Consider the following 23,426-nt stretch of genomic DNA (forward strand, 5'->3'; position numbering starts at 1 on the left):
TTCCCTAGTTATACTTTAAATGATCAAAGCTTGAGATGGCAGAATCTCCTGTGTTGTCACCTCAGGTGACAGAGAGGGGAAAACGGGGTGGGGGGGGGTGGGGGGGTGTTATTCAGACTCAGGGGTTCTGAAGTCCCTTCTCAGATAATCCTAGAAGACTTTATTTTTTTAGGACAAAGAAAAACACTACCCACACCTAACATGTGCTAAGTGGGTTGTTACCATTTGCATCTATTGTCTCATTTAATACAACAATTCTGCAAAAATCAGAATTAAAGTGTTAATTTTGTAAATGAAGACGCTGAGCCCTGAGGGTTAGGTAACTAGACCAGGGTCACACCGCTGAGGGTAATAGGATGTAAGTCCAAGATCTTTGATTAATGTGTAGTCCTAAAGGAGGAGGGCGTCTTCTTTCTCCACCCACACTCCCTACCCTTAACACTAGTAATTCAAGGGCCTGGGTGCTGGAATAGCAAGGTTAATGGACCGACTGTGGGAGAAGACAACAGAAACCACCTGGAGTGGCCAGCAGGAAGGAAGCATTTAATACTCGTTTCTACTTCCTTCTAAAGACAGCAGTACCTAACAGCCAAGCCAAACTTTCAACACTTAAGGACCTTCTAAAAAGTGCAATAGGGTCGGCCGAGTGGCGCGTTGGTTAGGAGTTGGCTTGGGATGCCAGCTCTGAGCAGCAGGGCCCCGATTTGGATCCCACATGAGGGCCAGTGACGCTGCACCCTCTATAGCTAAGATGGTGAACAACAGCTCGACCTGGAGCTGGGCTGCCGTGAGTCACCGGTGATGGCACAGGCTGCAGTGGAGCAGGCCGGCAGCTGCCATGAGCTGCCGTGAGCCGCCGTCCAATGGCCAGGGAGTGACTGCCTCACCCAGGAAGACCACAATGATAATACCAACATGGGCCAGTGAAGCGACATCCTCCACAACTAGACTGAAGAACAAAAGGACAGCAACTTTTCTGTTCCCCTCACCGATTCCCCAATGCTGTTCCCCTCCCCCAATTCCCCAATAAAATCTTAAAAAAAAAAAAATGGTGCAATAGACAGAAAAACCATCCCTGGGAATCCAGTTTTAATTTACACATCCAGTGAGTCATCTGCACTGCCTACTTACTACAACTTCAGGGTACTAGTGCTATAGATAGGCCCCAACTTTCTAAAGAGAACCTTAACTATATTTAAAATGGGTTTCCGTTTCTATTCTTGCCTAGCTTTGTTCCAGTTGAGTAGGGGTTTTTCACTTGGGTCCACTACAACTAATGCTCTATTACCCTCCTTTTCAAAGTTTTTCACTGGTAACCATTAAATAATCATAAAATAAAGCCTTCGAGCTCAGGGCCTCACTCTCCTCGCTCTCCGTTCCAGCTACTCTACTCTTCTTTCAGCCCCTCAGGCGCCAAGCTTCTTTTGGCTTTAGGAGCCTCCCTCAAGGTCATTTCCCAGCCTCCACCACTGTTCTCACTCTGACTCCCGCATGCAGCATTTATTTCCTCAGGGAAACCTTCTCTGACGCTGTCTGTACTCTCCAGGCATCTTGTACACCTCCCGGTCACTTGAATTCATTCACCTGATTATCTATTTAGCACTACTGTCTGCCAAGCCCTCTTCCTAGTTGCTGGGGATTCCAAGAGAAACGAAACCAGGCAAGATCCCTGCATCGCAAGGTGATTCCATTTTGAGGGGATGAGCATTCCAGCAGCACTATGTTTAATCAATTGCCTAAGAATTTGTATAATTCTTTCTAAAGTCTTCTTTCCCATGATCAGGGTATGGAAAGTGAAATAGGAAACAGGAGTGAGTGTACTTTACGGCTTTATTCCCAGCCTTAGTGCCAGGTAAATGTGATCACTAGGTATCTGCTAAAGTATTACTAATGGTAACAACATTAGAGCTTCAAAAAAAAGGCGGGGGCAGAAAGTCATGCTTGAAAACTTCGCAACTGTGACTCCAGGGTGATCAGCAAATGAAGGGTTTTAAACCCATATAACCACATAAATACCTGTAAAGCAAAGCCTCATAGTAACATGCCTACCTCACACACATTTAAGATAACTTTTAGGTGTCTTCTAAGATTACTTGAGAAACAGGAATGGTAACAGACTGACCTTCTAAAAGTAATAGAAAAATACTGAAATTGTCTGTTATTACAGCATTAGAAAACTAGAAAGGAAGAGCCTCAAAGAGCAACAAGACCATCACGTCCACCCCTTCCCTACATCAAAAGACACAGAGGGCTTCAATGCCCTTCAATGGACCTTGGCTTGGAATGATGCTGTGATGAGAATGGCAAAGAACACAAATAAAAATGAAAACAACACATGGAGAAGTAAAACAACCGAGAAAAGAAATGCTAGAAATCAAAGAGACAGAACCTCTACCAGACACACCCAGATTTAAGCAGTTTTGCCTGTTGCTACTGACAGGCAGAGCACCGGCAAGGTGAAAGGAGAAACAGGAACAGCAGAGGGTATTTGAGCATAAAGTGTTAAAATGACAATATGAATAAGGGGAAGAAAAGGGCAGATTTCACTTTCCACTAGTAATAAATGAGCTCTTTTCCTGAAGTGATATCTGTTGTAAACAACTGAAAAACATACATAATAATCACAAGTTATAAATGCTCTTGGAAACTCCCTGGTTTCAACAAATCTATGACAAATATGTGCAGAGGGACCTCAGCATCTGCTGTCAAGTTCAGGGAAAAGTAATTCTAAACAATGGAGTTGTGCCAAAATATCACCCTTGGGGGCTGACCAATTAAATGGCTGCTTCTTAGTGTGAAGTTTAGGAGATGACAGATTGAACACTGCAGCAGAGAAACCTACACATTTAATTTCAGCCCAGAATTTTGCCCCAAAGGGCGAGTCAATCAGAAAAGAAAGCAGTTCAGAGTAAAATCTCCTAACGACGTTGAAAACAGAATAAACAGACCTGCCATTTAATTACCACAGGACCCTTGTCCCATCAAAACCACTGACAAGACTCATCAAGAATAGAGGCTGTGATCCCCCTCGTACTCTTGTGCAGAAAACAGGTCTTCCCAGATAAGGTTTTCTGGACCTTCTGACTGAAGATGCTGCTTTCACAAGATATGATCACAGTGACTGAATAATGGCTTAAAAAAAAAATTTCACAAAGCCAGGGCATACGTGAGAGGGTTTCTGGTGCTCCTATGCCCTTGGGAAAGATAGCACTTCAAGACAGAATTCTTTCTAGGATCAAAATTATGCATTGTACCTTTCCAAAGTGAACTGTACAAAAGTTACTATAGCCAAATGTGCCATGGTGTGGAATCAACAAGGGCTCTAGATTCTGGTGTTATGTACAGCCCAGCACCGGGTCAGATATATGGTGATGGAGGGAGAACTGACTCTGGGTGGTGAGCACACAATGTGATAAATAGAGGATGTATTACCGAAATGTACACTTGAAACCGATGTCATTTTACTAACCATTGTCACCCCAATAAATTTAATTTAAAAAATAATAAAAAGTGGGTGGGGCCGGCCTAGTGGCGCGTTGGTTAAGAGCTGGCTTGGGACGCCAGAGGGCCCCGGTTCAGATCCCACATATGAGGGCCAGTGACACTGCCCTCTACAGCTAAGATGCTGAACAACAGCTCAACCTGGAGCTGGGCTGCTGTGAGTTGCTGGCACAGCATAGGCTGCAGCCCCTGTGGCAGTGGGTTGCCATGGGCTACCGTGTGTAGCCAGCAGCCAGCGTGAGCAGCCAGCATGAGCAGCCAGCAGCGCTGTGAGCGGCCATCCAGAAGCCGGCGACTGATCTGCCTCGCCCGAGAAGAGCACAATGATGGTGCAACTTGGGCCAGTGAAGCAACATCCTCCACTACTAGACTGAAGAACAAAAGGACAGCAACTTGTCTGTTCCCCGTCCCCCAATTTCCCAGCGCTATTCCCATCCCCCCAATTCCCCAATAAAAATCTTTAAAAAAATAAATAAAATAAAAAATAAAAAGGGGTGACCGGTTAGCTCAGCTGGTTAGAGCGTGGTGCTGATAACACCAAGGTTGCCCGTTCGATCCCGACATGGGCCATTGTGAGCTGTGCCCTCCCTAAGAGTCAACTATGCCATTGTAGCATAAAAGCAATGTATAACCAATGACCATGGCTGTTCCCCAATAAAATTTAATAAATAAATAAATAAATAAACAAATAAATAAATAATATAGCCTAGTGCAAAACTGATGCTCAATATAAGTTGGCTAAGAATAATTTCAAGAAAATCTTGTTTCAGGTTCTTCTTTTTTTTTTTTTTTTTAAGATTTTTTTGGGGAATTGGGGGGGGGGAAAGCTGTCTTTTTGTTCTTCAGTCTAGTTGTGGAGGACATCACTTCACTGGCCCATGTTGGTATTATCATTGTGCTCTTCCCGGGTGAGGTAGTCACTCGCCGGCCATTAGACAGTCACTCATGGCGGCTAACAGCAGCTCACGAAAGCTCACACCAGCTGCTGGCCAGCCCCACTGCAGCCTACGCCGTCGCCGGCGGCAACTCACAGCAGCCCAGCTCCAGGTAGAGCTGTTGTTCACTATCTTAGCTGTAGAGGGCACAGCATCACTGGCCCTCATGTGGGATCTGAACCGGGGCCCTGCTGCTCAGAGCTGGCGTCCCAAGCCAGCTCTTAACCAGCGTGCCACTCAGCTGGCCCCAGGTTCTTTAAAGTGACAAAATTACCTGCTCTATCCCCTACCTACCTTTTCATTAGACATGCAGATACTTTAATCAGGCTCAATCTAGTTTCCCAATGATCCTCCAAGAACTAAAGGACTCCAGGCCCTTCTCACCAGTTCTTTTACAATCCCTGAAGAACTCTTTTCAGAGGTGGTCAGAAGCAGTTTATCCTCCGGGCTGCCCATTTCTTCCCCATTCTACCCCACTACAAAGGAGTTTGTCACTTTTCTGGCAGTCCAGCCAGTTTAGACGTTCTCCCTTAGCATCTCAAACTCCTCTTGTCCACCAAATCCAGGGAAGAATTAAACACGTACAGCTCTGGCCCCTACCTGGTGCTCCATAACTGCTTGCATTGCACTGAAGTCAGATGGGATTTTGTGATAAATCCAGGATGAATTCAGACTACTCACCTCCTTCCTCCCACAGACCTCTGGCTTGATTTGATGTTTGATCTCAATCTGAAAATTATGCTGACTTTCTGAAATGTTTTCTGCTCCTACCAGGGTGTGATGTGCCCAGTATCTATCCCAAGAAGCAGAAATAGAGATTTCTAGTTCGCCTAATACCACAAAGAAAACCTCTGTTCTCACCATACTCTCTCCTTGTGAACACATGTGATGAGCCTGGTCTTCCTTCAGGTTATATATACCCTTTGTTTATATCCCACAACAAAGCGCAAACTGGCTCATATTTTCCTGAGAAAAAAGACACCTGTGCTGTTACCAGGAAGTAATGCTGTTCTCATCGGTGCTGAAATGTGCTACTTCACCCATTTGCTGCTGGAATTATGAAGTAGAAGGACAGCCTTCTTTGCAATGTGGCAAGGATACAGAATGCACAAAAAACAGGACCCAGACCTCTACCTGCCCCAAATTCATTAGCTATGGTTTGAAACCATCAGCGTGGACCAGCTCTGAAATAATTCAAGCTGTTATAATAATTCACAAAGATTCCAAGATTATTCTCCACAGGTAGTTAGTTATTCTATAGTCAATCCAGTCCCCTAATGAACATAATAAAGCAGATTTCACAGTGCGGAGTGATGAGGAATGGGGGGAAGAGGGGGTTCAGAAAAATAGACGTTCCTCAGATTGTTTACCAGCTGAATACCGCCAAGCAAATTACTTATTTAATCTCTTCTCCAGAAATTTGCCTAAGGGTGAAACAGTTCAGCAGTTAAAAATTAGATCTAGTCTTCAATGCTCAAGGAAATTTTCAATTCAAAGACTAAAACCAGAGTAATTTGTAAACTGCCACATTCAGGAAACATTCAAAAGATGTACCAGAAATCCTGGAATTCAACAACACGAACCAGTAATTGAAAAGGCAGGTGAATTCAAGGCTAAGATTTTCTATTGTTATTAAAAAATAAAATAAAATAGCCAAGCACAGCTTGAATCCCACTGCTACTAAAAGTAACAGATCAGCAGTCAATTCAGTGGTTTCCTTTTATAAAACATATGGATTCAATAATGGTGTAAGCTAGGAAAAACCACAATGCACCAGGAAGAATGACCTGGCCCATAGAAGAAAGATGCACACCCGTATAAAGGCAGGGCAGTCAAGAACTAGCTGGTTGCTCCTTTTCAACCCAGAAACACAGACTTTCTCAGCCAAGCTCAAATATTAGAAGTCTTCTTTTTAACCACAGCAAGTTTCAAAACACAGGCACACAAGTTACAGTAAAGACAAGCACATCCTGTTTGCACTTGACTTCCTGTTCTGGGCTGTCTCTTTACACGGCTACTCCCTGGCCACAAACAGGTAGATATAACCTTTCGTATCTGCCAACGACTGGTTCACTGGACAGTCATTCAGTGACTATAAAACACATCATTCTATGAGTCAGGCAAGTGTCACCTAAAGAGCACCAAAACCAATCATGGGCCTCTAAGGCCATTTCTTTACTTCCCATCTTTCATCCTAACATCTGACCTAGAGTAAACAATAAAAACTTAACGCAAAAAGTGCCAAGATAAGAAAAATTAAGCCTGAAACAAAACTTGGAATATGAGTGCTGGGAAAAAGAGCAAGAAAAATGGGATATGTTTTTATTATTAAACGCTGGCCTCTTTTCAAATGGAGATGGAACAGATTTGTCAGCTAGTCTCCAACTGAGCCGATTCCCAGAAGGGAACCACCCAGAGTGATCGCAACAGTTAAAAGGACCCTTCTGGTGAACAGTGTCCCCAGTGCAACCCAGAACCAAGCCCAGTCTACTTTGCAGCACTGCAAAAGCCTTCAGTGTTACAGAACTGAAGCCTCTACTTCAAGCAAAACTTCCATCACTTTCAAAGAGCTAGTGTTTCCAAGTCACATTCCGTATCGGGAGTAAATGCTAGGCAACGATATCCGTTTTTATGGCCCATCATTTAGCCTCGTTGGGTCTGTTTCCTCATCTGGAAAATAGGAGGATTGGACGACACTAACCTCTAATGCTTCTTCCAGCTGTACAAAAATTCAGGGATTCAACATTAACAGTTAGCAGACGCTTCTGTGGCTTCCTGCATCATCTCTTTGGTCAAATAGGATGCCTCCAGCATCCCACATCCCACAGTGTGAGAATACATGCCTTGATCCACCTCCCAAGTACCCAAGGATTTTTTTCCCCTTCCCCTTGAAATGTGGATCGGAAAGTTTCCCACTTGAAAGTAAGAAACTAAAAAACCTTAAGGACTGTGCTTTTTACACATGGTCTTTTTATTAAAATCTTAATGCAAGCACGCTAGTCATATGATTCATGGAGAGAACAGAGCCACAAAAGGATGGAGGAAATCTGACCAGCAGCATGGGGCCCACCCACACAATGACTGCTAATGGAGAAAGAATGAGGCAAGATCTGGATAAGAAAAGGGAGTGGTAAAGACAAGTTCGGTGAGTCAGAGCAAGGGAAAGCACAGCAAGTTTAAAAGGAAAGGAAAGGAAATGCAAAAGGAAGAAAAGCAAAGAAGGGGCAAGAAAGCTAAGCCAACGAGCAGAAACTTAAGTCTGAAATTCTGCTTATCCATTTATTCATCCACAGACATCGAATGCCCACTATGTGCAGGGAACTGAACTAGACACTAGAGGAGATACAAAGGTCAACCAGATAGAGCTGCGCAACAAGGTTATGGTCTAATAGGAGAGATAAAGGCATGTACACAAACAACTGAAATCATGGCAGAAAGTACACTGTGCCATAAAGGAGGCATCAAAGCGGATCCTCTACCACGAGACCCAGAAGAGGAAGTGATTATTGCTTCCAGTAAGGGGTCACACGAGGCTCCGTAGGAGGAATGACATGTGGGGTCAAAAACACAACACACACAAGGACACCCGAAGTAGGAAATCAAGGACATATAGGTACAGTGAGTAACTGGATTTGACGTGAGACATAAATAGGCACGAAGAAAGGGATGGTAATAATAACCAGCGATCCAGAGAGCCAGGGTTAAATTGGATCGCTGGATTGGAGCCAGACTGAGTATTCCAAAATCACACTCAGAATCTGAATTTCAATCCGGTGGAGAGGATGGGGGGGTTACAAGTTAGGAGCTAGAGGACTCTCATTAACTTAACCCATAAAATTAAGATAATAAAATCAATGTGTGCAGATATGTAAAGTACCTCTAAGTCAATACAATATCTTCCAAACCAAAAATAAGAAGAGAGGAGGACAAAAAAGGTCTGGATGGTATTAATATATTTAAACAAAGAATTGTGACCACATCAAAATGTGGTCAACAAAGAAACTTAGAAGAGTCTGAAAGAAAAATAGAGGAGGTCATTTTGACTCCAGAGTCCCCCAAAGCAGAGAAATGCTGGAGCTAGGTGACACACCATCTTCTCTGCAGCGGGACAGATTTTTTCATGAAGCCTAAATGGGAACAGCCTATAGGAGCAGTTAGGGTATGGGCTCTTAAGCGTCAGAGGGACTTGGTTCCCATCTCAGTTCAGCTTCTTCCCAGCTTGGACAGGGCCTTGGTTTCCTCATTTGTAAATTGAGGAGAACTGTGCCTACTTTGCAGGAGGACCACTGGGAGAATTAAATGTCCTACTGTATGCAAAGCACTTAGTACAAAACCTGGCATATAGTAAGCAATCAATAATCTTAGCTTTTTTGTAACTATATCCTTTCCCGCAAACTAGTCTATCCTATTATTCCACGCTCACCAAGCAAGCTCGATACCATTAAATTTCATTTCTCAGATCTCTTGATATTGAAAAACAATATCCTAGCAAAATCCAGAATCCTGTTAACAGGAAAGGAATCCTTCACTCTAAAATAATAAATTGGCATTCTTTTTGGAGCACAGTCACTCAAGTCTGAATAGAATACTGTCTCCAAAAGACTGATCATTTCCAGGTATAAAACAAAATATATTTTATGACCTGAGAAAGGGGCATAGTAACCAAAGCCCTCAGGAGTCTTCCTGAGACGTTAGATGGCACCCACCAGGCTGCCCTACACAATGCCCGCCTAAGTCTACAACAAGCCAACGTGGATAATATTTCTCCACCTTCCACCTCTCTCAGGCCCTTCAATCATGTGCTTTATCTTACTCTCCAACCTTCCTAGAGGTCCAAGATCCCATCTTACCTATCTTTGCATTCTTTCCTCCATATCCTAATATACCTTGCATCAAACAGAACCACAATATAGTACGAATAAGTTTAAAACACAACTTTTCTTAACAACACAATCCACTGCAATCTGCCATTCCTGCACCCTGGGGACCTTTTCTGATGTAGTGAACTCTTATTCTAGGGTTTTCCTCCCTTCCCTTCCCCTCCCCTCCCCAACCTCTCCATAACTGACCTTCCAAGTATTACAGAAAAGCCAGACGACTTTATTTACAGGGTTCCCAACAAATTCATACAAGTAGGATCAAGCCATCACCAAAGGGCTCAGAAGTCTTTTATTCATCTCTAGCCTCTACATCAACTTTCCAAAGAGCAGCATTGCGCAGAGTTGGGACATGGGGCCTGGAGCCAGAGCTCACTCTGTGTGACCTCAGCTATGGTGCTTAACTCACCTAAACTTCATTTTCAGTATCTGTAAAATCGAGTACCTACATGAATTAAGGCAAACCCTTAACAACACAATGTGCTCAAGAAATGGGAATGATTACCCTTTTCTACTTTGTCTAAGTAATCTTCCAACACCTATCCGTTCTTCCACTCCTCTATCGGATAACTAGAAACCTCCTTGCCTACTTAACCATTCATTCTGAGAAGCAATACAGGTGCAGTGGAAAGAACACTGGAATCAGGAGTTCAGCTGGTGCCATATGCACGTGACCACTAATTGTTTCATCTGTGCCTCTGATTCCTCAACTGTGAAATGGATATTTTAGTATGTTCCTTATAGAATCACTGTGAGAATTAGATGGAAAAAAATATGAGAAGCATTAAGCAAATAAAGAGAGAAAAGAATAAGCGAGGGGAAAAGGCTTTCAAGTAAAATGGACTAGGTTTCAAATTCCAGTTCTACCACTTAACTCGTGGTGTGATCTTGGACAAGTTAAATTCACTAGTCCTCAGTTTCTTGTCTGTAAAATGGGGAAAAATAACTTCACAGGATTCTTTAGAGGTTTAAAACAATGTGCACACTACTTGGCATGTTGATTTGCCACCCTTCTCTCTGTCTCTTCTTTTCTCTTCATTTTAATAACTTCCCTTTATTCATTAGACCAGTACAGTCCACCATTTTTGACCATCAGTTTAAAAAAATTAGTACATGCCCAATATACCTATTATAAGAGAAAATTAGACAAGTGCTACCAAACAAATATACTGTGTTCTATCTAAAACAACACTAAAAAAATTTTCAAAGGGTAAGATAAATGTATAAAAAAACTTAGTGCTGATATTTCCTTCCCGCACCTGAAAGGTAGGTCTTACCTTCGAAATTCATTTTGAAGGTTACTACACTATTAGGCAAACTGTTTAAAGACAACAATAAATAGAAAAGACTTGGTATCGCTCCTGGCATGGTGACCGGCATAGAGTAGATGCTCAGTAAATACTGGCCCACTAGTTTTTAAAAACTTGCCTTCACACATATATCTTCTCTGTGCAAGTCTGCAAAAAGTGAGCTCTCTGCTAGGCCTCCCTTTCTCTTTAATTCCTCACATCCCCCGAAAGAATAGCTGGTATTCTGCTTCATTCTCCTATCACACAATTGTTCATCATCTCACTCTACTCTACTGAAAGCCCTTTCTCCAAAGTCACCAATGATCTTGATGGCTAAATGCATGGCTTTTCCCTATGTCCTTAACCTTTCCTGCAGCCCCGTACACCGATGACCTACCCCGATGACCTACCATGCTCTCCTTCAGTCTCTCATACTCGTAGGCTCCCTCTTCCCCTGCAGCTCCCACTAGAAGTAATAGTTTGACTCTCTTTTGACTTCAAAGACCACTCTTTCTCCCTGTCCTTTCCTAGTTCCTCCTTTTGTCCCCTAAGTATCCCCTAGGGCTCTGTACTAACCATGCTTCCTTTCCTTCTCTAGTGAATTCTATTGGTTCTACATTTTAAATATATCCTGCCAATATCCCGCTCTCACTACGTCCATGGCCATACCCTGCTTTACATGCCACAGTAAGTCCCCGACTTACAAATGAGTTCTGTTCCGGGAGAACGTTCATAAGTCGAATTCATTCGTAAGTCTGACAAAGTGAGTCTTATACTACTTTGACACAAATATACAACATAAAGCCAATGGTTGAAACTTCATGTTATAAGAACGAGTGACTTGGGCCGGCTGAGTGGCTCAGTTGGTTACTAGTTGGCTTAAGGGCCGGCCGAGTGGCTCAGTTGGTTAAGAGCTCGCTCAAGAGTTTGAGCTCTGAGCAACAGCAGTTCGATGCCCGGCCCGAGCTGAGCTGCCGCTGAGCTGCCAACAGGTGGCAGGATGGCTCAACTGGTGTAACAACAACACTGCCTGTTCGATGGTGGGCTATGCCCACCTGCAACTAAGACTGGACTCGGCACCTTCAGCTGAGCTGCTGCCAGATGACTCAGTGGCTAGAGCGTGTGCTCTTAACAGTAAGGCTGGTGGTTTGACTCCCTGCATGGGATGGTGGCTACGCCCACCCGCAACTAAGATTGAACACAATACCTTGAGCTTAGAGGCCACGAGCTGCCGATGACGGGAAGCCAGATGGCGACTGGTGCCCTCCACAACAAAGACTGAAGAACAACAACTTGGCTGGTCCCCTTCCCCAATTCCCCAACACTGTTCCTCTCCCCTAATTCCCCAATAAAATCTTTTTAAAAAAAAGAACGAATGACATCTACCATCTTTTCACCTCGGTCCAATCTCTCAATTATTTTCACTTTTGTTTCCATGGTTATTGCTTTGCGCTTCCTAGCAGTCCCCTCCACATCACCACTGCTTTTCCTCTTGCTTCTGCACATCCTGGGCTCTGATTGAGCACTGTACTACTGTGCACTATCATACTGTACAGTAAGCACACAGGAGCACAACTGTGACAATGTCCGTGAGGAGCTACTTCCGCGATTTGTTCGCATCTACGAATGTTCGTAATGCGAGGTCCGTTTGTATCTGTGAAAGTTCGAAACTCGAATGTTCGTAAGTCAGCGACTTACTGTACTTTTTTTCTCAAGAACTACAGCAAACACCTCCTTAGTGGTCCCCTCTTTGTTACTCTGTTCTCCACACAGTAGTCAGGATAAACTTGTATTTTAAAATATACTCTGCTTGTAACTGCCTTAAAGCAGCCAGTAGTTTCCCACAGAGCTTTTCTGTAAAGCCTAGACTCCCTACATGGTCCACAAAGGCCCCATCTGATGTGGGCTCTGCCTACCTTTCCCACCTTCACCTCACTCTACGCCCTTGGAGGTCATCTTTTAGTTCCTCAAAAATAATCAATTATTTAGTGCCCCAAGGCCTAGTCACTTGTGGTCCCTTTCCTTCCCGGAACATTCTCCACAGCTCTCTTCACCAAGCTGGCTCCTCATCAGTCAGACCTCAGCTCACCTGCCCTACAAGGCAGTTGTCAGGCGCGCAGCGGGAGCTCAGTAAGTAGTGGCTGAATGAATAGATCCCATGGCCTTCAATCAGATAACTCCAAATTTAAATATCTGGAATCAATCTTACCCTTCAGTTTCTGTACCTCATTTCTAAATGCTGCTAAAGATCCAGACCCCAAATTTAGCAGTCCAAGTACTCTCAAAACCAAACCCCTCATCTTTTACCAAACCAATCCCTCTAATCTTCTGAAATCATTATGAGCAATATAATCCACACTTTCTGCTTCAGAATTATGAATTTCCCGTTCATTTGCTCCACCTATCAAAAATTCCAATCACCCTTTAAAACTGAATTCAACTATCATACTTCATTCATTCATGCATTCAATCAACCACTTATTCATTCAACAAATACTTACTGAGAACATTTTATGAGACAGGTACTATGATAGATACTAGAAAGCAAAGCAGAGGTATTTTGTCTATTATACATCAGTCAAATAATCTCACAAACATTTAATTATAAACTAAAAAATGCTATGAAGGAAAAAGTGCTAGAAACTAAGAGAAAAAATAAGTGAGGCATCAAGAAACACTCCTTTGATGATGTGCTAACTGAATGAGATATAACTTAACACTAGGGAGACGGGGAGGCAGAGCATGCCAGGCAGAGGGTTCAGCCCAGCCCTGGAAGCAGAAAGAGACCAGCAGGCCTATCTTACAGCACCCACCCACCTGCCTTTATACAACACATTATACTATCTGGACCTGTCTTGTTCCCTTCCCCTACCTCATTGTCATTTTACTTTTCCCCATCCCCATCATCATTTTACTGATAGTTACCTGAGAGAAAGGACACAGAGTGTATCCTATGTGCCAACACTTCCAAGAGATACCTATTCACAGACAGGTACCTAAAGAGTCTATGCTTATAAAAATGCTTCCAGATGACTGATATGCAGCCAAGTTTGTAAATCATATGCCCAAACTACCTATTCAATATACATGCATTGATTATTCTCTCATTAAAAATCTCTAAGGTCTGTGTGCTAAATTGTTTCCAAAATTGGCTGCAATCATCCCAACCATACTGCATGTCCCTTTGAAGTGTGACTTTGACACCCTACCCTTCAAGAGGTGGAATCCATGCCCCCTCCCCTTGGGTGAGGGCTACACTTGTGACTGACTTTATCCAAAAGAATGGGGCAAAAGGTATGATGCATGACTCCCAAGCCTAGGACTTAAGAAGCCCTACAGCTTCCATTACGGCCCCTTGGAAGCCAAGCATCGTGAAAAAGGAGCCCAATCTAGACTAATGAATGATGACAGGCCAAGAGAGAAATTGACCTCATGGAGGAGAACCAAGATGTCCCAGCCAAAAGCTAGCACCGAGGCCCCAGATATGTTGAGTGAAGCCATGATAAATCCTCCCGTCTAATCGACATCACAGAACAAAGCAATATGTCCCTCTCCCCTGAATTACTAACCCACAGAATTATGAGCAATGAAAGGGTTGTCATTTGAAGCCACTAAAAAGTTTTAGGGTGATTTGTTACATGGTAATAGTTAACTGAAAAAGTCAGAAAGTCAACACTCTCGTTTAGCAGTCATTCAAATGTTTCCCAATGTTGAAGATCAAGAAACTCTTCCTCGTATTTATTAAAATTACTCCTTCTTCAATTTAAGCCCATTTCCTCTTGAGTCTCTGAAGCACATGAAGAACAATTAATCAAAATCCCCCGGCAAAAATCATTTTTGTACTTGAAGATGGTAATCAAGCCATCCCTTAGTGTTTCCTTCTCCAGGCTAAAATCTTTCCTTTTCTAAAAAAACTTATAATGATGACTTTTTTTAAAACTTTTTAATCACTTTATCCTCTCTTAAGTATGAGGGATCCAAAATTGGATCTCACATACCAGCATCTAACAGAGACTATTTCCTAGCCCCTATGGTTCATCTTTCTATCATCAAATTCCACATAATCTCAAATATGGCATATCAGCACCCCCAAAATTGTGAACTACCCTACAGACTTAATAATTTACTAGAATTACTGTGAAATCTTTTCTGCTCTTAACACTCAGCTTACTCGATTTTGTGATGACGCTCTTCACTCATCACTTTGATTTGACTCCACTACTGCGGTAGGTTTTAACAAATCCTAGACATTTGAAGCACAATAGAAAAGCTTGAGAGGTTGGAGTGGGCACATATCAACTCACCATTGTCAAGGCCTTTCCATAGGCCAGGCAGGCTCTGGGTACCTCCTTCTACCTCGAAGATAAAGCGGCCTTGTAAAAGGCAAGATCTGTAGCACTTGCCTGTTGAGCAAAGGCACCTTTCCTGTAGGGTATATTTAACTACAAAGACAAACCAGTTGCTTAAAGCAACGTAAAAACATGTTTTCTCTCTGCATCTTATATGAATGTATGCTTCAATGTCAGAAGTAGCTTTATAATCAGTAAAACAGGGATAAAAAAGCCTACCCAATACAGGGTATTGCAGGTTATCAAATAAAATGATACAAGGGAATAATTTTGTGAAGTGCTACCAAAATGTTAGGCGACATTATGAGACTAGGTTTCAGCAAGCCCTATAAATCTTCACATTAACTTAGAATGGTTGGTTACCTGATGTTTGCAGGTGACATATACAAAATAGGCACCATGGGCTCAAGTTCATCAAACAGGAACTAAAAACACTGTATCTAACAGGAGCGCTTATAAATGCTGTAACACTGCCAAGGCTAATAAAGACTTTTGGACTAGTGGTTTGACCCTAGGGACCCACTTCAGCAACTGTCTGATGGAATGAGGTCAGGGACCAGTTTCAATCAAGGAACTCAACAGTCTAGCGGAAGAGAGACACAGTGCTGCGGGAGTCCCAGTAAGCAAGAATAACTTCTACTGAGGACGTCAGAAAACGTTTAACATGAACTACGTTCTCCTGGAAGATGAGTACTTTGCCGGTCAGAGAGGAGGAAGCCACTAAGAAAAGGCAGAGTCCTAAAAGGGCATGATACAACCAGGAACCAGAAAAATGAGACGTTCAATGAGGTTCAGGAGGAAACGGCTGGGGAAAGAAGACAGAGATAAGACAGGTAATAGTAACAGGTAGGATAGGGTCAAATTGTGAAGGACTTGACCTGCCAAGCTAAGCAGGAACTAGGGAACCAAAAGCACTCTGAAAACCTGAGAACAAAAAGATTAGATTTGGCCTTTGGGAAGATAACTTTGGCAACAAAATGAAGAAGGAGCAGAGAAAGACCTATGGTGGAGTGGCAAAAGCCCAGTCAAGATTTGATAAGGTCTGAACCAGAAGTTACGAACTTAAATTCCTAGAGGCAAAGTCGGAAAAATCTTTAGTACGTAAGAGGTGGGAAAACTGTGGTATCTGTGACCTTTGAAGAGTACAGATCCTGCCTAAAATTCTTCACACACAAAATTTTAAGCCATTGGGCTGGTTAAACAAAACGTCTAGTTTTTGACCTCTGGTAAATTAAGGCACTACAGTGGGAATGAAGAAAAGACACATCAAACAGTACTCAAATATAGTAATCAAAAGGGTTTAGCAACCATAGATTTAGCATATTTAGAGGATGTGAGGCATAAAAGGAATAAACAGGAAGATTTGGATATAATTAACAGAGTTCAACATACAGCAATATAAGCAGATAACAGATACTGGATAGGGGAGATAATGAGTTATGTACGTGTTGAATTGAAGGTGCCTTTTGAACATCCTGGTAGGTCTTTCAAGTTAGACCAAGTTTGTCAAGATTTGTCAAGTTGGAAATAAGGATCTGAAGTTTGGGAGAAATAGCTGTGCTGGTAAGACATACTGAGGATTGATGGATTTATGGGTATATTAGAGATCCTTAGAGGAAGGGGATAGGAGAAGAGAGAAAAGATTAGATACCCAAGGCAAAGCCTTAAAGCATCTCAGCATTCACGGGATAACCAAGAGAATCAGCAGATAATAGGAGGATACTCTGAAGACTCAGAAGGGACAAGGTCTCAAAGCCAAATTGGGGGACGGGGCGGGGGGGGGGGGAAGAATGGGTTCAATAGTGCCAAATGCTAGGCAGAGATTAAGTAAGATTAAGGCTGAAACCAGGGCATTGAGTTTGGTCATTANGGGGGGGGGGGGAAGAATGGGTTCAATAGTGCCAAATGCTAGGCAGAGATTAAGTAAGATTAAGGCTGAAACCAGGGCATTGAGTTTGGTCATTAACAGTGTACTGGTGATCTTAAGAAAACATGAGTAAGGTCATGTGGGTAGAAGCTAGGGTTGCTAAGAGGATCAGAACTGAGGAAGTAGAGTACAGGCTTTTCTTCATTCTATCCTTATTGAGAACCTACTGTATGCCAAGTACTCTGGATAGAATTCTAACAAAAGATGCTGGTTCTCAACACATCCTATGATGGGAGTAAAGCCAGGGTTCTCCTGAGTACTCATCCAGTCTTGGTGCGTAAGGAGAGACTTCCTGGAAGACGTGACTTCTATCTAGGCTGAAGCCAGTTGGCTAGGTTAAGTTGGGGCAGGGTGTTTCAGAGAAGGCTTATTTGTGCAAAAGAAAACATGGATCATTTGGGATAATTGTTAAGGAGCAGAAGCAAACTCTGAAGGGGGCAAATACCTAGTAATGAGGCTGAAGGTTTTAAAAGATGAAGAGCAGGAGGGAGATAAGCAGTAGCCTGAACAGAATTAGGGATGAGGGGAGGCTTTTCACAATACCTCCGGAAAGGACTATGGAAATTCACTGATAAGACAGTGGTCTCTACCATTCAATATTCAGGATTATTACATAGATAAGCAGATATGTTTGCTTCTCTCTCTTCCTTTAACAATGGCTTAGTCTGACTAAACTATTTCTCACAGACACAAAAAGAACAAAACACAAGAGCAAAAGATGGGTAAAGCTGTAAACCTGTTTGGCTTCTCTAAGGTTTATATAATAAATTAAATGGTCCGATTAGGTCTAAAAACCACATCCAGATCCCAAATGAAATGAAACTTTTTTTCCCCCTTAAGTCCCAAAGAGTCAAATGACTAACTTTAAGATACTCCAATTAATAAGGTGTGGACTCACTTCTGAAGAGTAAGGATTTCCCCAGTTTCTACTGCAGCTCAGTATGGCTAATGAAACTAGAAGAAATCAGTCTGGGGTTACCTGATTTTGCCTGTTTCAAAACACTGCCACGGCAGAAAGCAAGCTGCCTCCAATTCCTGCCGCTGAGGTTCTTGAAGCCATGTTCAGATGAGATCATCTCGGGGACCAACAGCAGTGGCTTTCAGGCAGTGAATGGTGCCGCCTGGGGACGTATCTTTGGTAAGCAAGATTGCAACAGAGGCAGGCCGTTTACCCAGGGCAGTGCTGACTCATGCCAGGCAAAACTCATATTTCCCAAACAACTCAGCCTGAGCCAACCACAATCAACTGCAACCTAGAAGAGGTAAACCTCATTCCCCTACTGCTGGTCACTCGGCGGCCTCTGGAGCCCTTACCTGGAAAGCTGCCGTGGTCACTTTTTGAAATTTCATCTGAGAACAACTGGGGCTCAGGACAGCAAGATTACTGGAAGTAGCAGGTTCACAGCTCTGACAATTTCCCCCAAGAAGATGATAAAGAAATCGCTTTGCATTTACAAATTAGACCACCTAAGTCAGAGGACTAGGGGAACTTGCTCAGTCATCTCAGGCTGGTTAAACTATTAGGGTGAGTTTCTGTCACCTCTAACCAGGCTCACTGCTCTTTTTCCCCAGTAGGCCTTTTCTGACCTCTCTCCTTCCTTACACAACTCAAGTTCTCTAATGAAGACAGAAATACTGAAGGGCTTTTGTTCCAACAGCTGCCATATTTTCTATACTAAAGCTAAATTACCTACCATCATACCTGCTAGATGCTTAAGGAATACAAGAGCCTGTGAAAAATGCATTAACACTTGCTTTTAAAAGAAAAACCCCTAAATTTATGCCGATTCTCATTTATTGGCCAGCTTATTAAAAAATCAATTCTAGAATGACTGGCTCATCAGCAGCAATTAATTATTATTGAATTTAACCTGACAGGCTAGAATTGGCTATACAAAGAAAACAAAAGATTAAGTCTTTGCTTCTTTCTGTGTGTTTTCATTTGACAAAAAAATAAGCTCAAGTTCATATCAGATCCCGCTGTTCCCGGCTCCAAATTTCCCATGGTCAGTAGCTATTTCTTAGCATGCGCATTCAAGGCCACCATGACTAGCCTCATCCATCTTTCAAGGTAGGTTTCACATGGCACGAACTCTGGATGTAGCTGCCAACCCACTGGTCATTCAATGAATATTAGGTCAATTAAAATACACAGGTAGACTTGTCATAATTTGGGTTTAAAAAACTATGCTACTTAATTTTATTCCAAAACTATCCTACTTAATTTTATTCCTTTTCAAGGGGCTAGTTTTAAAAAAATTTATTTATCCAACTCACTTAATTCCCCGTAACTACTGGGTTGTCAAAAAAAGTCATGACGCATTTTTGCAACGAAAAACACATCATGACTTTTCCGACAACCCAATACATTATTCCAGTAGGATGGCCACAGTGAGCTTCTATAAGGTTTTATGTTCCCTCTTTTGTTTCTCCCCTTCAGTGTTTTCCTTCTCAGAAAACGCTGTGTTTAAAGTTTTTCTACAGTATATGTTAATTAGCTCTTTTTAAATGATGAAAGCATCTTTACAGCAGTTGACAACCATTATCTCACAGACCACACTTTAAAAATATTGCTGTACTTGATGATAAGCCACAAATATTCTGACGTGGAGCAACTCTCAAGGCTCATCCAGTATAGACAAACATGGAGCTTCTTTCGGAAAAAAAAACACAGTATTGTTAGAAGCTTCTGACTCATTGTATTAGTAAACTTTAAATAAGGAAGAGAAAATCCGGAAGGTACTGTGCACAGGAAATAAATGTAAATTATATGAAGAGCAATGTGAGGGCCAGAAACATCAGAACTTCCTAATTCTGCTAAGATAAACAGAATTTAGCAGGTCAGGAGAGCTAGCACAGATTATCATTTCCTTGTTTGGGGTTCTGTACAGTTCCAATCAGTTTCCCCAAAATATAACCATCATAGTTCCCTCTTTTAGACTGGAAAGGCTGAGGATTGCATATGTAGAGCTTTAAAAAAGATGCTAAATTTGAATTAATGGATTCGAGTACTTTTTTTTTACAAGGTTGTATAAAAACTATGAGACTCCAAGGCTATATGAGAAATTTTTTAAATAATTGTGGCTTTGTGTTTAAGTTCTTTCAATATATGATCTTAAAACTCAGACAGGTAATTTACCACCCAAAGCTATATAGGTTTATTTTTTAAGGGTGGTCACGACAGATATGTTATAGGTTTGTGTGTATATATGAGTTATGAGTGTATTGGTATATATATAAAGTTTGCACATACCCATACCCATTGTTTTACTTGAACAGAAACATGTAATGCCACTGATAGCCCACGTTTGTTTGGGGGTGCTTTGTACTATCACTTAACATTATAAAACAGTAAACAGGTGTCAAACAGAAATAAAAATATTTCTCAGGATTCTGCAGCCTTCCAAATCCACAGAAAATTACCAAATACTTACAAAACGATATGGGAGGATACACATGCCAGGAAGAGAACAGCAGTGGGAGTAAACCAAGGAGATATTTTTAGCTTTATCAGTATGTGAATTTATTTTAACAAGCATATATCCAAATATTACTAGGTAATTTAAAATTCAGTTACAGTTTAAAATTTTTTACCATTAATAAACCACTTTTATCTTTTCCCATTCCCACTTTCTCCTCAACACCTACCTAATTTCCCATTCCCAACATCCTAAATGATACTGTGCATTCTCTTTAACAAAATGAATCTTACCTATGTCCACATCCTTTTCCTGACTGGTGAATTCATAAATCCAAATTTCCAGGAACTATTGGCTGTCTCACCATGTTAAGAATTAGAGACATTGCCAAATTCTAATCTTTACTGTCCTGGGATTTTTATAACCTTTTTTGAAGAAAAACTAGTGTACCTCCTCTTCAAAATGGATAATATCCATGTCAAACAAACATCTATCTTCTAATAAAACAGCGCTTAAACATGAAAAATGGAGTAAATTTTAGGATACCCGAGAATCAATTCTAGGGGTACTTAAGAATCAACAGGGGTGCTTGTTGCAAATGATCTTCCTCCTCCCAATCCCAGACACTGAATTAGCAGAAGTGGAGGGAGGCCCCAGAGTCAGAATTTTCAATAAGCATCTCCCTCTCCCAAATGATGCTGATGCAGACAGGCCTTCGATCATGTTTTGAGAGACATGTCATAGAGATGTCCTCGAAGCACTATTCCCAGTACAATGAAAAGTTTTGTTCCAAGACCACCAAACTGAACAGTAGTCTCGCTGTGCAGGTTTCAGACACGAGTCTCCTCACCCACAAGAACCCCCAAGAACATAATGGAACAGAATTTATTTTGTCGATTGGACCATTATTGTCTTCAAATCTCCAGAGACAATTATCCTAACTACTCTTAAGGATTTTAGCTGTCACACAGTCGTGTTATAGAGACATTTTCACACCTGGGATACAGTACAAGGGGCTTAATGGAATTTTTACAGCTGTGAACATTAAAGTTCACTTGACTCAACCGGAACAGTCAGATAAAACAAAGGAGAAAACCTCCCCAAAGACACAGGTTGAAAGTAGAGGCTTTTGAGTTCCTGATGAGGCAGTTTTGCCCAGAAATTCAAACCATGGGATGTTATATAGCTCATATGTCTTCAGAGTACCCAAATGCCAACTTATCGCCACAGCATCAGCCAATGCAGGCTTACTGTAACATTTGGAAGCACAAACCTGCTGTATAAAATGGCCTCTCCTGGGAGACAAAGGCTGTCGCCATGGCGGGGATCATTCCATCCTGGGGCCAGAAGGACCAGGCAATCCCTTTAATCTTTAACGAGCCACTTTCATGTTCAGATACAGGAACTGGCACTGCATGAGGCACAACCCAGTTCACAGCACTTTGCTGCAAAACAACCCCTGAGCTGCGTAAGGGCACACGAACCGAGTCTGTCCCCACGGGTACGGTTACCAGAATCTGTTCGGTAATGTAATTGTGGGTACTTTATTATCCACTGTGGTATAATACTTCATAGTTCAGAAAGGTATCCAATAGCAAGGGGAAAGCAACCGCCTACTTCAGGCACAGTGAAATACTAGGCTCCTGAATGTCAGGAATTGAAAACGCAACAAGCCTGCAGGAAAAGGAAAAATCCAAAGCTGACAGGACACAGTCTGAGGACCTGGTGACAAGCTTGGGAAAAAGGAAGTCAGCAACGTGACCAAGTGGCTATCTCAGGCAGCTCACTTTAGACACCTGGCAATGGAAATCCTGGAACCATCTGATGGGTGTAATTTTCTACATAAAGCTATTTCTTCCTTTTGTTTTTCCCTGAGCTGCTAATACAGAAAAAGGGCAGGGAAAAAGGCCCTTGTCATCAAATTACATTACCTAAACAACCCCAACAGCTCCATAATGAGTGACTAGTAAGCGCCTATCCTGCTCCCCAGTCATCACCCTCTCAGAACAACAATTCTGTAAGTTGAAGATTTCCTGAATTCATAACTCTTCTTTACTGTATACCTCTGGATTCTTCTCCTCCCCAAATACACACATACATTCTCCTCTCTTTTTCTCTCCCCCACAACCCCCAACCCCAATCCCTCACCCCATATTCATGCCCTGCCTCCAATGAGCCAAACTTCCTAAATTTTCAACCTGGTGTTCACTAAAAATGCCACAGGATTAAGTTACCTTCATTCAGGTCCTCAAGTCTAGGAGGCCTTTGTTGACATGTGTTTCATCTTGACGGGTGATGTCTCGCCAAGTATATAAGATTACCTGTTCACCTAACTTAATCTTCAAGCTGGCTTCTCTGTAGGCTATGGAAATAAAAGGATAAGACTGCACAGCTTGAATGTCCCATCAAGGTAATCAAAGTAATGGAAGAGGGAGAGAAGACAGAAGGAAAGATTTCAAAATAAAGACTGAACTGTGCATTTCAGCAGCACTTAAGAAAACACTCCATCTGACTAAGCAGCTGATGAGTAGACAAATACCCAAAGGGCTGTACATTCTCTAAAGATTATTGTGCTCACAGTTCTTGCTGCCCTCAAGGTTCTGCAAGCGATCACATCATAACATCAGACTTTCATTATTTATAATCAAATGGATAAACAGATACCAACAGCCAGAATTCTACTGATTCACTTGCAAATAAAGCTACCACCTTATTTCAACCCAAACTCCTGTAACAGGAATAAAATATATTTTGTTCGGGTCTTTCAAAGGTATTTCTCTCATCCCTTTTATAGGAAAACAAAAAAGGGTTAGAGAAAGGAACCCAAAGCTCTGTCCCAGGCAGTAAGTGCTTTAAAAAAAAAAAAATCACAGGAAAAAGAAACCATAAGACATTATCCAATGGGAAAAACAAAAGCACTACAGAACAGCAGGTGGGAAATGAATACACACACACACACTACATACATACACAGAGAGAGAAAAAGAAAACAAAACATATATAGTTAAAAAGTCTAGAACCATTTAACAGTAGTTACTTCTGGTAGGGATGGCGGTTTACATTCTGCTTTATATATATATATATATGTATATGTATATATATATATATATATATATATATATATATATA

At 41.9% G+C, this 23,426-nt stretch overlaps 1 protein-coding gene across 5 annotated transcripts in view; it reads right to left on the bottom strand.

The window, feature by feature from the left end:
- The window catches only part of RFFL (ring finger and FYVE like domain containing E3 ubiquitin protein ligase), a 78,479-nt gene that overhangs the window by 38,894 nt on the left and 16,159 nt on the right, over positions 1-23,426 (bottom strand). For 3 of the 5 annotated variants that reach the window (XM_019626864.1, XM_019626863.1, XM_019626865.1), the window contains exon 1: positions 17,858-17,999. The exons of the other annotated variants lie outside the window; for them this stretch is intronic. In XM_019626864.1, coding sequence (XP_019482409.1) covers positions 17,858-17,954 — 97 coding nt within the window. In that variant the 5' untranslated portion in view covers positions 17,955-17,999. Of the gene's footprint in view, positions 1-17,857; positions 18,000-23,426 lie in introns of those variants that run through there. 5 annotated transcript variants of the gene reach the window in all.

The sequence above is a fragment of the Hipposideros armiger genome, unplaced genomic scaffold (genome assembly GCF_001890085.2).
Source record: "Hipposideros armiger isolate ML-2016 unplaced genomic scaffold, ASM189008v1 scaffold_692, whole genome shotgun sequence".
NCBI lineage: Eukaryota > Metazoa > Chordata > Mammalia > Chiroptera > Hipposideridae > Hipposideros > Hipposideros armiger.